A 20320-nucleotide genomic window follows, 5' to 3' on the forward strand; every position below is an offset into this window, starting at 1 on the left:
CTTTTCTATACAGAAAGAATGGTCCATTCTTTTTTACACAGAAAGGATGGTCCATTCTTTTCTATACGGAAAGAATGGTCCATTCTTTTCTATACGGAAAGAATGGTCCATTCTTTTCTATACGGAAAGAATGGTCCATTCTTTTCTATACGGAAAGAATGGTCCATTCTTTTCTATGCGGAAAGAATGGTCCATTCTTTTCTATACGGAAAGAATGGTCCATTCTTTTCTATACAGAAAGAATGGTCCATTTTCTTTTCTATACGCAAAGAATGGTCCATTTTCTTTTCTATACGGAAAGAATGGTCCATTCTTTCCTATACGGAAAGAATGGTCCATTCTTTTCTATACAGAAAGAATGGTCCATTCTTTTCTATACAGAAAGAATGGTCCATTCTTTTCTATACAGAAAGAATGGTCCATTCTTTTCAATACAGAAAGAATGATCCATTCTTTTCTATACAGAAGAACAGATCCATTCTTTTCTATACAGAAAAAAGGTCCATTCTTTTCTAAAGGGAAAGAAGGGTCCATTCTTTTCTATACGGAAAGAAGGGTCCATTCTTTTCTATACGGAAAGAAGGGTCCATTCTTTTCTATACAGAAAGAATGGTCCATTCTTTTCTATACAGAAAGAATGATCCATTCATTTCTATAAAGAAAATTATCCATAATTTTCCATACAAAAAGTCTATATTCCTTCTATATAGAAAAAAACTATACATCCGTATTATACATATATGTACATTTTAGTTATTACATACAAACTGCATATATCGGTAAGTAAAAGTCAAAATAATGTTTTAATAAATAAAATAAAAATAATATTTTTCATCACAATTAAATACTGTTTTTTATTGGTCTTAAAATGTTAACAATTTCATAAGGATTCCAAAAATATATATATATTGGGGATGTCTATAGCTTATTTTTCATAAAAAACCAAAAAGAAAAAAATCATTTGCTATTTTAGGGTTAATAAGGCATTTTATTTAAGCTAAAAATTTCACTGAAATACCAGGCGCTCAAAATCAAGCAGCAGGGTGCTTTTATTATTTTTGATTTTTTTTCTCCCGGAAAACTAAAGCATACTTTCAGGCATAACTTTTTATTTTGCTACTGAGTTGCCACTTTCTTTAAAGGTGAATTGGCAACGCAGTAGTTGAATAAAAAGTTGCGCCTGAAAATATGCCCTAGTTTTCCTGGAGAAAAAAAATCAAAAATAATAAAAGCACCCTGCTGCTTGATTTTGAGAGCCTGGTATTTCAGTGAAATTTTTAGCTTAAATAAAATGCCTTATTAACCCTAAAATGGCAAATGATTTTTTTCTTTTTGGTTTTTTATGAAAAATAAGCTATAGACACCCCCCAATATATATATTTTTGGAATCCTTATGACATTTTAAAACATTTTAAACAATAAAATACATACGATATTAGAAATTAAAATTAATTTTAATAAATATGATGTTTATATTATTAATTTTTGTTTATTAAATAGTTTACTTATAAATTAGTTGCTATTGTTATTTTTTGTATTTTTAAGCATTTTATCTATTACGTTGTTATGCAATGATAAAATGTTTTTTAATTTTAAATATTTTTTTGTTTTAATTTACAATTGATTATTAATAAATTTCTTTTTTTTTTCTTTTAAATTATGGAAAAACATAAAATATTAATACAATAAGACACTGCAACTACTTAATTATTTAAAATTTTGTGTGTTTATCATTTTGTTTTCCGTTTTAATACATTGACAAGTGGTGTTTGTGTTTTATTGTAGAATTAAAATATCAGCTTAATAATAAGTTAGATAAAAAATAGTGTAGTGAGGGATTTTTTGTTTTGTTTTTTAAATAAATTACATGTAAATAATATATTAAATAATACATTGTTTTTTTTTAATTTCTTTTTCTAAAGTTTATCTTAAAGATATTTTGTTTTAACCTTTTTTATATTATTTATATATAATAGTTATTGTAATAAAAAACGCATATATATGTTTTTTGCAATTGTAGATAAAGGGTTAGTTTATATTTTATGCATTACTACAGTTATTTTAATATTATTTTAAACTAAATTATATGAGAAGATTTTTGTTTGGAAAACAAATTACTTTTATAGTTACAGATTTTTAATTCAAGTTTTTTATATTTGAATTGGAATGTTTTTTCTAAAGTTAGTTGCTACAACTTCTCATAGTAATTAAATAAATAACTGCCTTTGTGGGAGGGGGACTTTTAAACTCATAATAATCATAAATAACTTTTCTTTATATATTCATGAAAAGTTTTCTATATGAATATTAAATTTAAAATAAAAGCAAAACAATAGTTATTTTTTTCAAAAACGGGTAGTATAAATTATGATATTAAAGTAATCTCCATTATAAATAAATATATATAATAATCTCTTATCTTAACAAGTACATAAAACGACAAAAGAAGCAAATGCTGTAGTTTATTTTTACTATATTTCCATTTATAAATTATTTTAAAAAATATAAAATTAAAACAAATAAAAATAAAAAAACAAACAAAACACAGAATTTTCTAAAGAAATCATTTTCGAGTATCGAAAGTTAAGACATTGTTCTAAATTTAATATAAAGAAAATTTGATTTCACGTTTGATTTGTCAATTTTCTATTGAGATGTAAGGTACACAAATTGAATTTTTTGAACTTTTATAAAGAGTAGTGTTCTTAGAAAGAGAAGTGAATTCATTTAGAAAATACTTAAAATTGCAGATTTTCAACTCTTATTTTTCGAGAAGTAAAATTTTTTTCCTATTCGCTCTAAAGAATCATAGGTAACTTACTAGCAGGCATGAAGTGTTAAAATTATAATATAAATAGTAATTTTTTAGATATAGACTAGACTACAGACCTAGTGTACGGACTATAGAATAGACTAGAATACTATAGACTAAAGACTAGACTCTAGGCTAGACTAAAGACTAGACTATAGACTATACTATAGACTAGATTATAGACTAGGCTAAAGTCTAGTCTATAGTCTAGTCTGTAGTCTAGTCTGTAGTCTAGTCTGTAGTCTAGTATGTAGTCTAGTATGTAGTCTAGTCTGTAGTCTAGCTATAGTCTAGTCTATAGTCTAGTCTATAGTCTAGTCTATAGTCTAGTCTATAGTCTAGTCTATAGTCTAGTCTATAGTCTAGTCTATAGTCTAGTCTATAGTCTAATCTATAGACTAGTCTATAGTCTAGTCTATAGTCTAGTCTATAGTCTAGTCTATAGTCTAGTCTATAGTCTAATCTATAGTCTAGTCTATAGTCTAGTCTATAGTCTAGTCTATAGTCTAGTCTAGTCTATAGTCTAGTCTATAGTCTAGTCTATAGTCTAGTCTATAGTCTAGTCTATAGTCTAGTCTGTAGTCTAGTCTATAGTCTAGTCTATAGTCTAGTCTATAGACTAGTCTATGGTCTAGACTAGTCTAGTCTATAGTCTAGACTATAGACTAGACTATAGACTAGACTATAGACTAGACTATAGACTAGACTATAGACTAGACTATATAGACTATAGACTAGACTATAGACTAGACTATAGACTAGACTAGAGACTAGACTATAGACTAGACTATAAACTAGTCTATAGACTAGACTATAGACTATATAGTCTAGTCTGTAGTCTAGTCTATAGTCTAGTCTATAGTCTAGTCTATAGACTAGTCTATGGTCTAGACTAGTCTAGTCTAGTCTATAGTCTAGACTATAGACTAGACTATAGACTAGACTATAGACTAGACTATAGACTAGACTATAGACTAGACTATAGACTAGACTATAGACTAGACTATAAACTAGTCTATAGACTAGACTATATAGACTATAGACTAGACTATAGACTAGACTATAGACTAGACTAGAGACTAGACTATAGACTAGACTATAAACTAGTCTATAGACTAGACTATAGACTATATAGTCTAGTCTATAGTCTAGTCTATAGACTAGACTATAAACTAGTTTATAGACTAGACTATAGACTATATAGTCTAGTCTATAGTCTAGTCTATGGACTAGTTTATAGTCTAGTCTATAGTCTAGTTTATAGTCTAGTCTATAGTCTAGTCTATAGTCTAGTCTATAGTCTAGTCTATAGACTAGTCTATGGTCTAGTCTATAGTCTAGACTATAGACTAGACTATAGACTATAAACTAGACTATAAACTAGTTTATATACTAGACTATAGACTAGACAATAGACTAGACTATAGACTATACTATAGACTAGACTATAGACTAGACAATAGACTAGACTATAGACTAGACATAGACTAGACTATAGACTAGACTATAGACTAGACTATAGACTAGACAATAGACTAGACTATAGACTATAGACCAGACAATAGACTAGACTATAGACTTCAGACTAAACTACAGAATTAGCTATAGACTTGACTATATACTAAACTATACATTAGACAATAGATTATACTATAGGCTAGACTATATACTAAAATATAGACTTGACAATAGGCTAGACTATTGACTGGACTATATTATAGATTATGTTATAGACTATACTATAGCCTGGTAATTGATTATCATATGGTCTTTTCAACACCAAAAAGTACTAAAGTATTAAATTTTTCACACTTGCCCACTAGCAACAAATAGATAGATTTTTATTATAAATTTGAGTACTACAGGTGTACTAGGGAATACTACTCAATAGTATTCAAACAGAAATGTACCTACTATTGAATACATACTTTGTTGACATTCGCAAATAGAAAAAATCTCTCTATAAAAATAAGTGTAGTAAAAATCAAGAAATTTCACAATAATACACGAACTGTTGTTGAATTTCAAAGATAGTTTTTCTCATTAATTAATCGATTTTCATCACAGACTTGGTTATATTCAATTATTTGTTTTGAAATAGCGTTTAATGAGACATGTTAATTTGATTTATTAACGAAATGTTAAGAAATATAAAAAGAAATCCCTAGATATAACCAGTTGATGACAATTTGGGTGGAAATTGTAATGATCACAATAAATTATTCTAAATTACCTAGTTCTAAAGTGGAGGCAAACAAAACCACCAATGGAACGCTGTTTTGTTAAAAAACAAAAATTATATTATTAAAATATTAAAATAAATTATTTATATATACATTTAAACATTCATATCCATTATAGGTATTAAACGAAGAATTTAGCAGGTATGTACCACTTTTGATAATTTTGTGAAGATTCATGTTTTGCATTTAACATTTTATTTTTACATACATAAGGACAAAAGCAAAAAGTTTTACTTTTGAAAGAAATCGGAAAAATAGTTTTTACACCGAAAACATTAGATTTATTTAAGTCGTTTCTTTATATCAAATATATCTTAATCTCTTTACAAATAAAAAACCCAAATGGAGTTAAGCTTAATTCCACCTTGTCGACAAACATTCAGACAAATCTTCTTAAACAGACATTTTGAAAATCAACAGTTCTTTTATAACAAAAAAAGTAATTATTATTAGGATCAATAAATAAAAAAAAGTACATAAATAGAATAAATAGAATGTTTGTTTGTCCTTGATATTTTCTAGAGTTCTATAATACTCTCTTACTTGCCTCTTTCACAATAAAGTTTAAAATTTATGAAAGTTTTTTAACAAAATTTTTATATAAAATTTTAGTTTTTTAAAACATTTAATAAATTTTAAATTTGTTTACGAATAAGGCCTATATATTCTTACATAAATTTCTTGTGCACACTTAGAAAATAAATCAAACAAAAACTAAAAGTAATATATAGCAGTAATGATTGAATGATAAGTTTTAAGAAAAATTATTTAAAAGCTTAAGTACGTTCTAGTTGTTGTCTATTGTGTCGCCGTTTATGTAAATATAAACCAGCCGCCTGGGCAAAAGCTGAACCACATATTTTACAAATATATTTCTTAACAGCATCGTGAATTTGTTTGTGATTTTGTAAATTCTTAATAGATCTAAATACCTTACCACAAATATCGCAGCTGAATTCCTCCTCGTTATAATGTGACTTGACATGATCCATCATAGTGTTGCGTGTATTAAACTGTTTAGCACAATTGGGATAGTGACAGCGAAAACCGCGTCCATCATCTGATCGTGTGGGTGAACTGTTGGCTATTCTGTCGTCTGTTATTAATTCTTCCTCACCATCATCCGGGTTCATAGATGTTAAATCGGGCAATAGAAGTTCGTCATTATGCCTTCGCATATGTTCGTCAAAATTGCTCTTTTCACGAAAACTGGCCGTACACAAGTCGCAGTAGTATTTAACTTCTTTAAGAGCAGGATGTATTTGCTTATGTCGTGTGTATTGTTCTAAATCATTGAAGCCCAGCTGACAAACTGGACAATAGTAGTTGGAACCACCCATATTTGATCCACCTACTCCAGAGTGATATAGTTTTGATGCTGAAGCTCCAGACACAGGATGAGGTTGCTGTTGTATTTTATGCTGGTGTGTTAGCAAATGTGTGTCCAATTCACGTGGTGAATTCAAAATCATGGGACAGTGTTCACATTTGAATGGTGCTATATCATTATCCATGAAAAACATAGCTTCATAGTAACTGTATGTGGGCGAAAAGGCTCTTCCACTCATTTCACACATTAAACGTTCTTGTTTTTGTTTCGAATAATCAAAACGCAATTGTGAGATACGCTTGGAAATTTGTATAGTTGTTACATCTATATATCCTACCAATTCATTGACCATTCTTTGAAGGGCTTCTCCACGCTTCTCTTTACTACGATAATCTATATTGTATTTGTCATAGAAGCAAGGATAACATTTCAGTAACTGTAGCATTTTATTGGTAGATATATCATTCCATAAAGCTGAATAACGTCTGCGGTATACGGTTTCCTTAACAACAGCATCCGATATCTTTTGATTACCACCATAGAGGCGATTTAGAAAGTGTAATTCTTTAAAATACCACAATGTACTGACGTTTGTTTTTTCCAATGCCATACGATTACATTCACGTTTATATACCGTCCGTAAATTATCCCATTTTCGAGTGACGGCATCTTTAGCGAGAGTAAGATTAAAACGTTTTTTGAATTCGGAATTTATGTAGTCGATAAATTGACTACGTCGCACACGATCACGAAATTGTGGATGACGATGATCCCACAGAAATGTATTACGACGATAAGCGTCAATTAGGAATTGTATCATTTTGCGATCTTTTATATGACTGGTGACGCCAACAGAGGCGGTATTCTGTATTTTGAAATTAATACAGAATTGTTTTAATATATATATTTTTAAAATTATAAGTTATATTCAAAAATTTTAGAAAATGGAATAAAGATTTCGTTGATTTCGTTTTCTTCCACAGTAATCTATTTTTTACATTTTTTAATAATAAAATTCATGGATTTATAATAACCATTATAATAACCATTATTATTTGAAAGCTAATCAGATTCATGTTATTTCAAAATATATCAGTATATTCACAAAAGATTCTGGGAATATATTTTATATAATACAAATCCTAGTATCTATATCTGAATTAAGTTTGGCTTTACTGATCTGGATAAAATTTGATGTTTTGTATAAATATCTGAATATATTGCTACTATGTCTTTCTGAATTTGGCCTACATTTATCAAAACTTCAACTTTGGGACAGATTATCTAAATTAAACTCATGATCAGGAAACGAAAATCAGTTTGGAAACTTAGATTTGTTCCCTACTTGCCAGAAATGTATTATTCCCAGAACCGAAAGAAATGTGGATCCTATCATCAAAGTCAATTTATTTTATTTAAATATACCCTTTTAAATTTTGTACTTTCGATTCTGACCCACTGTGCAATTTTATGCAATTTCTTGCAATAAATATTTAAACACTAATATTAAAATTCTAATATTTCAAAAGAACAATCTAACTAAGATGTTAAATTAAGAACTTCTTTCAAACTTACCTCCAATAAAGATTCTTCAACTAAATCATCATAGTTGGTGTCATCACCATTATTACTTTGTTCTAGGTCATCATCCTCACCGGCATATTCATCATTGTAGCTACCAAATGAGTCACCCATATAACTGGAATCACCAACTTCCATACTGACTTCCGGATCTGTTTGTTCTTGTTTAACACTGTAGTAACCTCCGGTATAATCATCATCATCATCGTTAGCCAAAGGCTCATTTTGTATAACAGCTCCCTTTAGAAAAACAACAACAAATATTAAAACATACTTAACACAAAAAAACTACTTATAATTCACTAACATTTCCATCATCATCCTCATCTACTTTTTCCTCTTTAATCATCACCACTGGTGGCAGTAGCATTGTCGTCAAATCTTCTTCACTATCATTTTCCAGACGTCGTTTAAGTTTACTTCTTTCACCATTGTTTGAGTTACGGCTATAAACACTGCCACTACTATTGTCATAGGACACATGCATTGTTTGCATGTGTTCTATGAAAGCGTCGAAATACAGAAATTTCTCCGAACATGTTAGGCATCCAAGCGCAAAATATTGCTGATCCTCTGTAGATGTTATGATGCCGCATTCTTTGGTACAATGGCGAAATATTTCCTCTTCGTTTGTGGGTGGATATGTTAGCACACTCATTTTGCTGGAAAATGCCTTTTCAGCTTCCAATTGTTAAATAATTTGCAGAAATTATACAATTTTCGTTGATTGTCCCAGTTTTTCACGACATATACACTATTTCTTATCGTTTGTAATAAAGTTTTCAGCAATTTTTCTTTGACATTTATTTCCAAAGGAAATTTTTCCACCACAGCTTCTTTTTTTGTAATAGTATTATTCTAATACTACTGCCAGAAACCGGAGCCGACAAACATTAAAGACGGCGATGGCTGATAATAAAATATTCGGCAGCAGCTTGGCTTTATGCCGTATTTCTTTTCACTGTGTTTTATAAATTTTCAATAGTAATGAAAGTTGTAATTTTAAATGCGTGAAATTGTGGCATAAACCTGGACCCTATTGAATTTTTTTTAATGATTTTCGAGAGTTGATAAAGCAAAGGCTTTTGACTGCTTTTTATTAATACACTTTGGGTACTTTTTGGACTGCTACAGCGGAATAATGACAAATTATCCTTTTTTACACCTACCCTCCACCACCATCAGTGGTGATAGAGGGTATATATAAGTTTGTCATTCCGTGTGTAACACCAATAAATATTCATGTGAGACCGAACAAAGTATATATATTCTGGGTCCAAATTCTGAGTCGATTTAGCTATGTCCGTCTGTCTGTCTGCCTAAATCGCGCTAACGTTGAAACTAAGCAAAGGAAGTCAGCCAAATTCACGGAAATATTCACTATTATCCTAAGCAGTTTGGGAAAAGTTACGATTCAAAATTTAAAACAAAAAAATACGCATTTTTACACATTCTGATGTAATTTTCTCGAAAACTATGCAAGATAATTCAATGCAAATCACCATACATTCGTTTCAGACAATTTACAAACGTTACAAACTTAAATTGTATGTAAAATTACAGATCAAATGAAGAAAAATTTGTAAAATTGAAAAAAAATCCCTGAATTTTTCCCTCAAACATATTTTGTTTAACGACCTATCATATATTTTGGTTTGTCAAACAGCCATGTATTTTATTTGAAAAGCTACCAGATTTGATGATTAATCGCCATTGGCAAATGACCCGTCGCTATCATCCCTACAATGTGACGGCGATCATAAAATCTCCTCGACTCAGTTATCTTTACAACAATGCACAACCAATAAATTTTCAAAAGGTATTGCCAGGTTAAAAGAGTTTGAAAATGGCGCTGCTTTTAGTTTAGGAAGTAGACTTTTATCATGCATGCATGATGAAATGAAAAGGATTTTTTCTATAATATTAGTCTACAATTTAAGTAAATGTTAATTAGTGTAGTTATGTAATACATATGGTGAAATTCATATAAAGTAACCGAACTTTTGGAACCGATGTTACCGATCGTTATTTTTAAAAAATATAATAAAGTAATGTATTTAAGACATGTTATATTTCGATTAAAACTTGTATTATTAACATTAAGCGAATTACTGAAACAATATAGTACTAAAGCTTTTTAGTGACGTATAATATAGTATTTTATTATTATTTTGACGATGAGTAATAGCCATCATACAATGATAATGCAAAAAATGTTGATACACATTCCCTCTATGCAGTACCTATGTAGTCATATAATAGTCGCTATGAAAATTCTAAAATATCTCTTAATATATAACATTATTACCATTTTTGAAAATACATACTAACAGTTCATCTTAAATTGTATTTAAAAGAGTTATGTAATTCCACAATTATATATATATATATCTCTAAAAACTCATAAATAAAATAAAATGAAATGCTTATCACTAGCAAACATATTATTGTTTAATTTATTTAACAAAAAGCTTTTTCCAAGTTATCTCAGAAAACATTCTATCTTTGTTTTGGCACTGGTGTTATTGACCAGCTATAGGGTTTTGAAAAATTAAAATTCATTAGCCAAGGGCAAGAGAGGTAGAGTAAATTACTCGTCCAACCTATACTAACAGCTGATTAGAGAAGAAAACAAATAAACAAAAAAATAAAAAAAAACAAAACGCAATTTTATTTTTTTGTTTTCTACTCATATAAATATTAAAATTTTATTGGACAGGAGTTTATCATTGCACTGTGATTTTTAAATATATTTAAATTTTTATTATTCCAAAAAGTTCAACGTTTATTAACAGGAGGTGGTGAGGTATACTGGCTATGACAACGGAGCCAATAGCTATTTTGTATGCTCTACTAACACCTTGCTAACACTCTCGATTGCTATATATGTAGAGAATTGTTATTAAAGTATAAATTTTAAAAACAATCTTTTTAAACAAAAAACAGCAAAACAACAAAAACAAGTTCTAGGAGTGTTTATTTATACTACTGTACGATATTATGTATTTTTAAAACAGCAGCAGTTGAATAAAGCGGTCTTTGAATGGAAATCATTACAAATTTGGTTTTACAAGTGAGCAGACGAGCTTTCGCTAGCAAACAAACAAGTAAATGATATTTTTTTTAATATATTTTAATATTCAAGGGGTTGTCCAAGGAGAAGAGATTCCAATAACACACTTTCATTATTTTGTCTGTTTCAAAGGTGATCGTACTAAAGTTATTTATTTTTTCCATTTGTAGAACATTTTAAAAATACCAACAACACAAAAATGTCTACAACAAATTCTTATAATGATAAAAGTGTTCACTCAGCTAGCATAGATGAAATACATGAAGTTCCCATGAGTGTTATACATAGACCCATACCTTCCGTGCTGGATGAAGAGAAAGTTAAATCTTTAATGGAAACTATAAAGGTATGTTTACTTATAAATGTGTCTGTAATTCTTTTGCTGAATTGTTTTATTTATTTTTATAGAATGAAAAATCCTCCGATCAAGTACCACCCATAGATGTACTTTGGATAAAAGGCTCAAAAGGTGGCAATTATTTTTATAGTTTTGGTGGTTGTCATCGTTTCGAAGCTCATAAACGTTTAAACAGACCTACCATTAAGGCTAAATTAGTAAATTCTAATTTATCTGATTTGTATACTTACATGGGTTCAAGTACTCCTAAGAATTTGGAGTAATTTATATTGCTCATGATATACATACATATGAATGTTAATAGATTTAAGGCTTGAATGACTAATATTTTTTTAAATTAACTTTACAATATAAATCAAAACAAATATTAAACACGTTGTTGAAATAATAAATAATTTAGAAAATTCGTTTTTACAAAGTAAATCTTTGATAATAGTAATTCTTTAAATTACAACAAAGTTCGTTTTGAAAGATAAAAATTAAAAAGTAAAAATATCTTTCTATCTATCTATCTGTCTGTCTGTCTGTCTGTCTGTCTGTCTATCTATCTATTTGTCTGTCAATCTATCTATCTATCTATCTATCTATCTATCTATATATCTATCTATCTATCTATCTATCTATCTATCTATCTATCTTTCTATCTATCTATCTATATATCTATCTATCTATCTATCTATCTATCTATCTATCTATCTATCTATCTATCTATCTATCTATCTATCTATCTATCTATCTATCTATCTATCTATCTATCTATCTATCTATCTATCTATCTATCTATCGTGTAGAGAACATTTTGAAAATTACATATATCCTTTATTTCTTATCCAATCTACTTAGTATTTTGAAATTTAAATTAGATGTATCAAACTGTGAATAGTAACTTACCCAGCTCATTTGAAATAATTTGAAAACTTTATAACTTAAGTACTTTATAGTTGATTTGTATGTATTTCACCATCCCAAAAAAAGTTTACCACATAAAGGTAGCTTTTTCACGTAATATGCGTAAGCCATACTTCTCCCATTCGCTGGCTATTAACCAAAGCTCAGGAGCACTTTCTAAACATGACATAATTGCAGCTCCCTTCCAGGCAATCATAGCTGCATCCATTTCCTTAACACAAACATTCACCTCAAAAGGCAATTGATCCATGGATCGATTGTGATTAGTGGTAGCCGATAATTGTAGGGTAATTTTTTGTTCTAGCCATTTAGAGAAACCGGGTATTTTACTACCTCCACCCACCAATAAAATACAGCCATACATTTTACGTTTCATGTCGTCTGAGCTGCAACGTTCTATACTGCGCACAATGGCAAGATCGAGGGGTACAATTTGTCCATTGGTGGAGGAATAGTAAAGCTCTTCATCTTTTTCGGTATTACGTAAGTTATTAGAACGTTCTTCTACCTCATAGTTGTCGACAACAACAAGTTCATCTTCGGCAGTTTCGCCAGTAACCGGCATGACACCTTCTAGCAACTGATCGCCACGACCATTACGCACTCGACCAGTTTCTCTTATGTACTCAGCATCAAAGCAGTCTTCTGGATCGGATTGTTGACTATAACGATACTGCAATCGTACTAAACGCTGTTTGCCAGTTATATTTAAAAGTTCAGTGTGAAAAAGTGAGAGGGGTGCTACTACACACTCATCACCTAATTGAAAAGTGTAACGTAACCTTTTTTTAGGTTTAGACACCTATATTTTTAAACGAATATTAACATTATTTCTCTACCAATAATTACTAGTTATTTACCTCAAAATATTTCTCCTGAGCTCCACATATTTCTAAATTTAAATGACAAAACTTTTCCTTTAAATTCATTAATAAAACTGCATCATCATAATCATCCTCAATATTACAATCCTTATAAGGAAAACAACATTTACGTAGTAAAGCATAAAATACTTGTGTTACATCACCACCACCATAGCCTAAACGCACTCTTGTATCAGGCTGTGAAATACCATCTTCTACACAGGATATGGAACATTTTTGATCACCCACATCTACAACACAGGCATAACCTAAACCCGCACCAAATGTGGCGGCCACATGATCTTGCAGAAGGAAACAGGCGCGAAATTTTAATCGTGTTAATAATAAAGTCACCAGTTCTCTGAGAACACTTCGATTGTAGACATCCGGCACAACCAAAACCGCTCCATATTGTACCAAACTTTTGCGAGGTATTTCCATACGCTCATGTATAGCGTAAGACCAAATAGCTTCTAAATCTGATAGGACAGATGTCAAAGATCCTCCCACATTTGAGTGCAGATTCAGCTCACCTCTTTTCATGGGAAAATGTATATTATAGTCGGCAACTTCATTTACATTAATTTTGAGCAAATCTTTATCAAAAATATTGTCCGCAAATTCATTGGCCTCCTTTTTTACTAATGTATCTTCGGTTTTTATACCTGCCTCCAAGGGCAATTCCTCCGGCACGGTACGTCTATTAAATGTGGCAATTTGTTGTGGTGGTGTGGCAATACGCAATCTTTTTAGTCCACCACTGCGTTCTTCGTGTTGTGGTATATGCGATTGTATAGCATGGGATACTTGCAATCTACTTTCCTCAAATTCCTGCATAATTTCATTTTGTTTGTCGTTCTCTGGCATAGAAGGTAAAAGAGGATCATGATGCTGTAATTTCGGGTTATTCTGTGGTGTTTGTTTACGTCTTCGTCCTATAGCATGTAGTATTGTTAAAGGATTTAGATCACTAGCACGGCCTATGCGAAGATTAAGAGAACCGGGGTGTATTACAATTATCTTTTGTGCCTGCATTTTTATAATTTTTACGAAATTTAATTTATTATATTTTTGTTGTCCTACAATTCATTCCGTTATATTTATAACTGCTTCTTTATATTGATAAACAATAAGTCACTGTAGGTTGATGACACTTGTCTAAATAATGATGTTATCATTTATAATGAATAATGATGTACATTGAAAAAAAAATAAAACAATAATGTGTATTGCTATAAAAATACGATTGAACTGTTTAAATATATTTTTTTATACCATCAATTCCGCGGGCGCAGTATACCGATTCAGAATGAATGCCGAGTCAATTTGTATTTTGAAAAAAGATCTTGGTTTTTAATTCTTCCAGTTATTAATAAACTGATTACAACCTGTTTAATTTAAACTTATTTATTTTTCAGGTGTATATTTTGTTCAGACAAAATCAATTTCTCAACAAACATGTTTGAACAACTCTTATCATCTGGCAACCACAATTGTTAAACAGCTGAAAAACACATTTTGACATTTGTGGCCTTGATTAAAAAACACCCCGAGAAATAACAACAAAAAACTAGTTAATTTACTCACTGTTATTTACATTTTATTTTTCAATGAGCAAGCACATACCAAAAAACAAACAAGTGAATTAAATTAACTACAATATAAATGAATTAATAAAATCTAATAAAAAACAAACGCAACAAATAATAAAACAAGAAATTACGAAAGTTAACGTGTATGTACCAACATATGGTTAAAGACAAAAAATTATCAAAAAGGCGAACAAATAAATTAATTATTTTAATCAAGAATACGATAAAGTGGAAAGATAATTACTTAAATTTATTAATTGTTTTATAATATGGATTCGAAAACAAAAGATACGTTTTTGGCAGCAGAAGTTAAAGCATGTTCGACAAACAAAGCAACATTGGCCACACAATTGGCTACGTACCGTGTGTATGTGGTTACCTGGAATGTGGGCAGTAGATTTCCAGACAACATTTCATTACGCAACCTGTTGGGTCTTAATTCTGCCGTAGAAGATCATCATTTACCCGATATATATGCTCTTGGTCTACAGGAAGTCAATGCCCAGCCGCAACAACAGGTATTGGGTCTATTTAAAAAAGATCCTTGGACGGCTAAAGCAAAAGATTTACTTAAAGACTTTGATTATGTTGCCATAAAAACCGAACAAATGCAGGGTTTATTATTAACCATGTTTGTACGACGTGTACATGTCGCCCATTTGCGTGATATTGAAGCAGAATTTACTCGTACTGGTTTTGGCGGCATATGGGGCAATAAGGGAGCTGTTAGTATACGTTTTAATATTTATGGCTGTGGTTTAACTTTCATAGTGGCCCATTTGGCAGCTCATGATCATCACTTGGAAGAGCGTATTGAAGATTTCAAACAAATTATGGATAATCATCATTATCATGTAGCACGCTTTAGAGAAATTCTGGATCATGATTATGTTTTTTGGTTTGGTGACTTAAATTTTCGTTTAATGGGCGATGACTCGGCCCAGGCCGTGCGCGATAAAGTAGTTAAGGAGGAAGCTTTGGAAGAACTTATGCAGCGTGATCAATTGAATCATGTAAGAGAGGTAACACAAGAAGCTTTTCCTCTATTACACGAACGTAAACCAGCCTTTCCACCTACATTTAAATTTAAAGAAGGTACCTCGGAATATGATCTAAAGAGAAGACCAGCCTGGACAGATCGTATTTTATATGCAGTACAACCCCTCAATCGTCAACCTAATATGCCTTTAGAAATTGAGCAATGCGCCTATAAATCCCATCCGGGATACAATATTAGTGATCATAAGCCTGTAACAAGTGAATTTACCATTAAACTCTATCCCAATTACCGTGCTCCCTGTGTGGAATTTCAGGATATTACACTATGGAAGATTGGCGATGAAAATACAGTGGAGTATAAAAAACCCATGGACTTTGAGGAACGTGATCATGACTGGATTGGTATCTATCGTGTAGACTATGCCAGTCTTAAGGAATATGTTGCCTATGAGTATGTTAATCAAGCCGATTCGCCACCCTCTTCTCCTGACTCTATAGTTGATCCATTTTGGGATGATGGTCCCACACGCCGTCATGGTCATTCACATCGCCATAAACGTGAACGTTTGAGGAGACAACAGGAAGCCAATGAGGAAATAGTACGTTTGGATTTTGCCGATGATGTAGAACTTAAAGATGGCGAAGAATATATTTTGATTTATTTCCAAAATACCGGACTGCGTGGTGTTACCTCGGTGGCGGGCATTAGCAATGTTTTTAAGGCCGCAAAAAGAACGACTTCACCTAACTTTGGCAATGTTGATTAACATCATTATTTTAAAATTTTCGTTAAAGCATTTAAAAGGCTTTTTCTCTTAGTTGTTTGTTATATATATTTTTTTGTTTTTAGCTGAATTTGTTTATGTTGTAACTAACTAATATTTTTGGAAGTTTTATTCATAATGTAGACCATCCTTGTCTTATATTTAAGTTTAAACAATGACAAAATTATAATATAGTTGTAAAATAGAATATTGTAACGTCTTTGTGTTAATCAACAAACATACCAAGTTAATTTTAAAAATTGAATCATACTTTTGTTAAATTCAATTATTATAATTGTGTCACAAATAAATCTGTAGTTTTTAATAATGATTTGTGTGTTTGATTATTGTCAACCTTAAGAAACAAGTTTACAAATGTAAAAGAAATTATTGCAATATAATGAGAAAAAAGAAAACTGTTTATTAGAAAACCTACAAATCTGGCGAGTACGGGAACAGATCAATGTTGCTTAATAAATGTATGTAACATCTAAGTTTTCTTGTGGTCATTAATTTGTTCTTAAAATGAGTTTTTAAAATATGTAGACTACAATCACAATAAAAATGATCAATATTCATCTTATATAGTATTAAATTACTTAAAAAAATCTATAAATAGTTTTTATCTTCTGCATGATCTAACAATAATTTATACAATTAAAAAAAATGATTCAGAACTTTTTTTTACAATTTCGTTTACAAAAATTTTAAAAGCGTTTTTAATTAAGTGTCTTATTCAAATGTTAAAGCCATCAATACACTCACACACTTCTCACATTTCACTTCACCCCTTTAGAAAATGTTCATGTTCTTTTGTTAAATTTGAATTTATTTTAATTAATTGTTTATCTGACATACAAATTGCATTTAGAATATATCCAATATGTATTTAAATGACACTGTTTGTTTGTAACTTTTTCAGGGAAAAAATTTTCAAATGATTCACACGGATACTAATGCCCCAGCTATTTAAATAATTGGGAAATCATTGAAAATTACCTCCAGTTTTTGTCCAAGTTCAATGTTTATTTGAATATGATCTAAAGTGAAAACCAACCTGGAAAGATCGTATTTTATATGTAGAAGAACCCATCAATAGTCAACCCAAAATGTCTTTAGAAATTAAGAAATGCGTATTAAATTCCTTCCGGAATGCAATATTAGTGGTCATTTTGTTTTAACATTTCGACTGTGTCCGTTAGTTCTTTCCTGGGGGAAAAAAACTTTCGCTTGATTTAGCTAAAGTGAGGATCTAATTGGCGTGAGAACGCTTAGTGGTCATAAAAAAGTTAAAAGTGAATTAACGATTAAAATTTCATACTGAACTTGTCACTTATAGAACATTTTGTAGCGGGTGTGGCGGCTAGACTTCGAGGAGACACCTTTGATAAAAATTCCTACTAGGGATGATTGGCTTGTATCCGATAGACTGTTTGGTGGGTGTGCAGTTTTCACTGACGGGTCCAAGATGGATACCGGCAGGGGTACCGGTGTCTATATCGCTGATATCAACATAAAACGGCCATACACACTCCCTGACGAATGTAGTGTCTTCCAAGCAGCGATCCTAGTTATCGGGAATGCGACGGATCTGATAAGGAATCATATCGATTCGGGTTCGGTTGTGACAATTTATGTCGATAGTCAATATGCTCCTAGAGCATTGGATCGTCACACGGTACACTCGCACCTAGGTGGAGATTGTAGAAATGCCCTTAGGGACATTATAAGACTGTTTGTCATTAGATTGTGTTGGGTGCCAGGGCACTGTAATCGCATGGTAATGAGGTTGCGGACGAACTAGCTAGATTAGGTTCGAACCTTGATATAGATGACAGGGAATGGATGGTAAAACCACCCATTTGTCACTATAATAGGTTTATATTCGAAAGATAATGCGACATCATTAACCAGTCCTGGAATAGTAGATTGGATTGCAAAATATCAAAGGCCCTATGGCCAAAACTAAGTGGGACAGTAGTGTACCGGACTATTGCAGGTTATGCGAAGATAAGGAGGAAGTAGGGACGATCGAGCATATTATTTGTCAATGTCCTAGGGTACAGAAATGGCTAAAGAATAGGGGGAAATTTTGGGACGAACTGGGGGAAATTTTGGGACTTAACCCTCGCAGTCTACTAGGTTTTCTCAAGGGTATTAGTAACTTCTTTGACTGGGTTTTATAGGACAATATGGATTTCCTTTATTATATATAAAGGAATTATATATTATATGTAATTATCTGTTTTTTTTTCATTCTTGTGTTGTGGTAGTGTTTTGGATTCATTATGAACATGTATTTAATTTCTCTCTAAAAATATTTGTAGAATTCAATATAAGCTTCCAATTATAAGGAAAATTTTTTATGAGAGTTACTCAAGAACGTAGAAAATATTGGATCGATTCTAAAAAATTTTAATTTTTTTAAATCTTTTATAACTTTATACATCTTAATTTATATGTTAGATTGTACCAACCCCCTTCTCTCTCTATTTCAAATAAGCAATTCCATGATCACTTATGTTACTGATCAAAAATTGAATGTTCTATGAAAAATTTCCAACAAAAGTGCCACAACAATTTACGATCATTTTATATTTCTCGCCAAATAAAGGATTTATTATACTAAAATATATTTCAAATAAATCTCTTCGAAATAATAAATATATATATATTTTTTAATTTTACGATAATAAGTGTCTATAAATTTATCATTTACGGTTATTTTTTTTCTTTGTTTTGTGTAAACAATATTTCGAATTAAAAACATTTTAGATAAGAAGAGGTAACCAACCATATGACTAAGTTAACGCAAATAACGATTGCTGTGACACAATTGCTAACGATAAGAATATTTAATGTTTACTTTACTCCCAATGGATCGTGTGTATAGAAGAACTAATGTAATGAGTATTTGTTCATTTCATAAATTTGTCCACACTTATAGAGATATTAAAATTAAACATAATTTATGAGTTGTTCACATTAATTTAGATTTGTAAGAGCTCGTATAAGATAAGAGATCAAATCAATTGTTGTCATATAATTTTCAGTTAATATAATTAAGATAAATTAAATAAGTGTATAGTTTCTAATTATGTTATAATATACATACAATATGCATTATTATTTATTAAAATAAAATATTATTTTCTAATTTTTTTTTTCAAATCTATTTATGTTGCTGCTTTTAAAGATCAAAAATATCTGGTGATGAAAAGAAAAAAGATCGTCATTGCCACAATTTCCTTTAAAAATCGTGCCGTTGCATCTAAAAATAGAAAAAAAATGTCATTAAAATAATTCTACAATTAAATAAACATTCAGTAAATACTTACATCTGTTGTGGGGGTATATATTTAAAATAAATATTTGTTTGATCTTGAAAATTATTAAAACAACAGCTTTTTTTTCATTTAAAATATTTCATTGTATATAGATTTTATTGTTTATATTTTTCGTCAAAAAACAAAAAAAACTTTCGCTGTAAATCAATTCAATTACATATTTATTTTAAAAATAAAATAAAGAAAATAATACAAAATTTTATAAATAATATATTTATGTTTTATAAATATATATAATTGTTAAATGTTATTTGTTTACTTTTCCATATTAGGTAAAATTTAATTTTTATTAATTCAAGTTATATATTCAAATTTTTTCAAAAAATCAGTCTATATTATTTATTCGTAATTATTGTTTTTACAATTTTTATTTATTTTTTAAATTAAAATCTGGTTTTATGGGTTTTAAATCGAATTATTTGTACAATTCACAATAAATGTCGTATTGT

The 20320-nt window shown here is 30.2% G+C and overlaps 4 protein-coding genes across 4 annotated transcripts; 2 read left to right on the top strand and 2 right to left on the bottom strand.

Moving 5' to 3' along the window:
• Positions 1 to 4438: 4438 nt before the first annotated feature.
• On the bottom strand, positions 4439 to 8866 carry LOC111688829 (zinc finger protein 157). The gene is made up of 3 exons (XM_023451341.2): positions 8274 to 8866; positions 7961 to 8206; positions 4439 to 7250 (listed from the first exon to the last, which is right to left on the bottom strand). Exons 1-3 carry the CDS (start codon positions 8622 to 8624, stop codon positions 5832 to 5834), a joined length of 2016 nt encoding a protein of 671 aa, XP_023307109.2. The 5' UTR covers positions 8625 to 8866; the 3' UTR covers positions 4439 to 5831.
• A 1862-nt stretch (positions 8867 to 10728) lies between these two features.
• On the top strand, positions 10729 to 11820 carry LOC111688833 (putative sulfiredoxin). The gene is made up of 3 exons (XM_023451347.2): positions 10729 to 11073; positions 11210 to 11385; positions 11448 to 11820. Exons 1-3 carry the CDS (start codon positions 11010 to 11012, stop codon positions 11658 to 11660), a joined length of 453 nt encoding a protein of 150 aa, XP_023307115.1. The 5' UTR covers positions 10729 to 11009; the 3' UTR covers positions 11661 to 11820.
• A 508-nt stretch (positions 11821 to 12328) lies between these two features.
• On the bottom strand, positions 12329 to 14305 carry LOC111688832 (actin-related protein 8). The gene is made up of 2 exons (XM_023451346.2): positions 13167 to 14305; positions 12329 to 13108 (listed from the first exon to the last, which is right to left on the bottom strand). The coding sequence occupies exons 1-2, from the start codon at positions 14202 to 14204 to the stop codon at positions 12374 to 12376; spliced, it is 1773 nt and encodes a 590-aa protein (XP_023307114.2). The 5' UTR covers positions 14205 to 14305; the 3' UTR covers positions 12329 to 12373.
• A 316-nt stretch (positions 14306 to 14621) lies between these two features.
• On the top strand, positions 14622 to 16855 carry LOC111688831 (inositol polyphosphate 5-phosphatase K). The gene has a single exon (XM_023451345.2). The coding sequence runs from the start codon at positions 15031 to 15033 to the stop codon at positions 16525 to 16527; it is 1497 nt and encodes a 498-aa protein (XP_023307113.2). The 5' UTR covers positions 14622 to 15030; the 3' UTR covers positions 16528 to 16855.
• Positions 16856 to 20320: the final 3465 nt, after the last annotated feature.

Source organism: Lucilia cuprina, chromosome 3 (genome assembly GCF_022045245.1).
Source record: "Lucilia cuprina isolate Lc7/37 chromosome 3, ASM2204524v1, whole genome shotgun sequence".
NCBI lineage: Eukaryota > Metazoa > Arthropoda > Insecta > Diptera > Calliphoridae > Lucilia > Lucilia cuprina.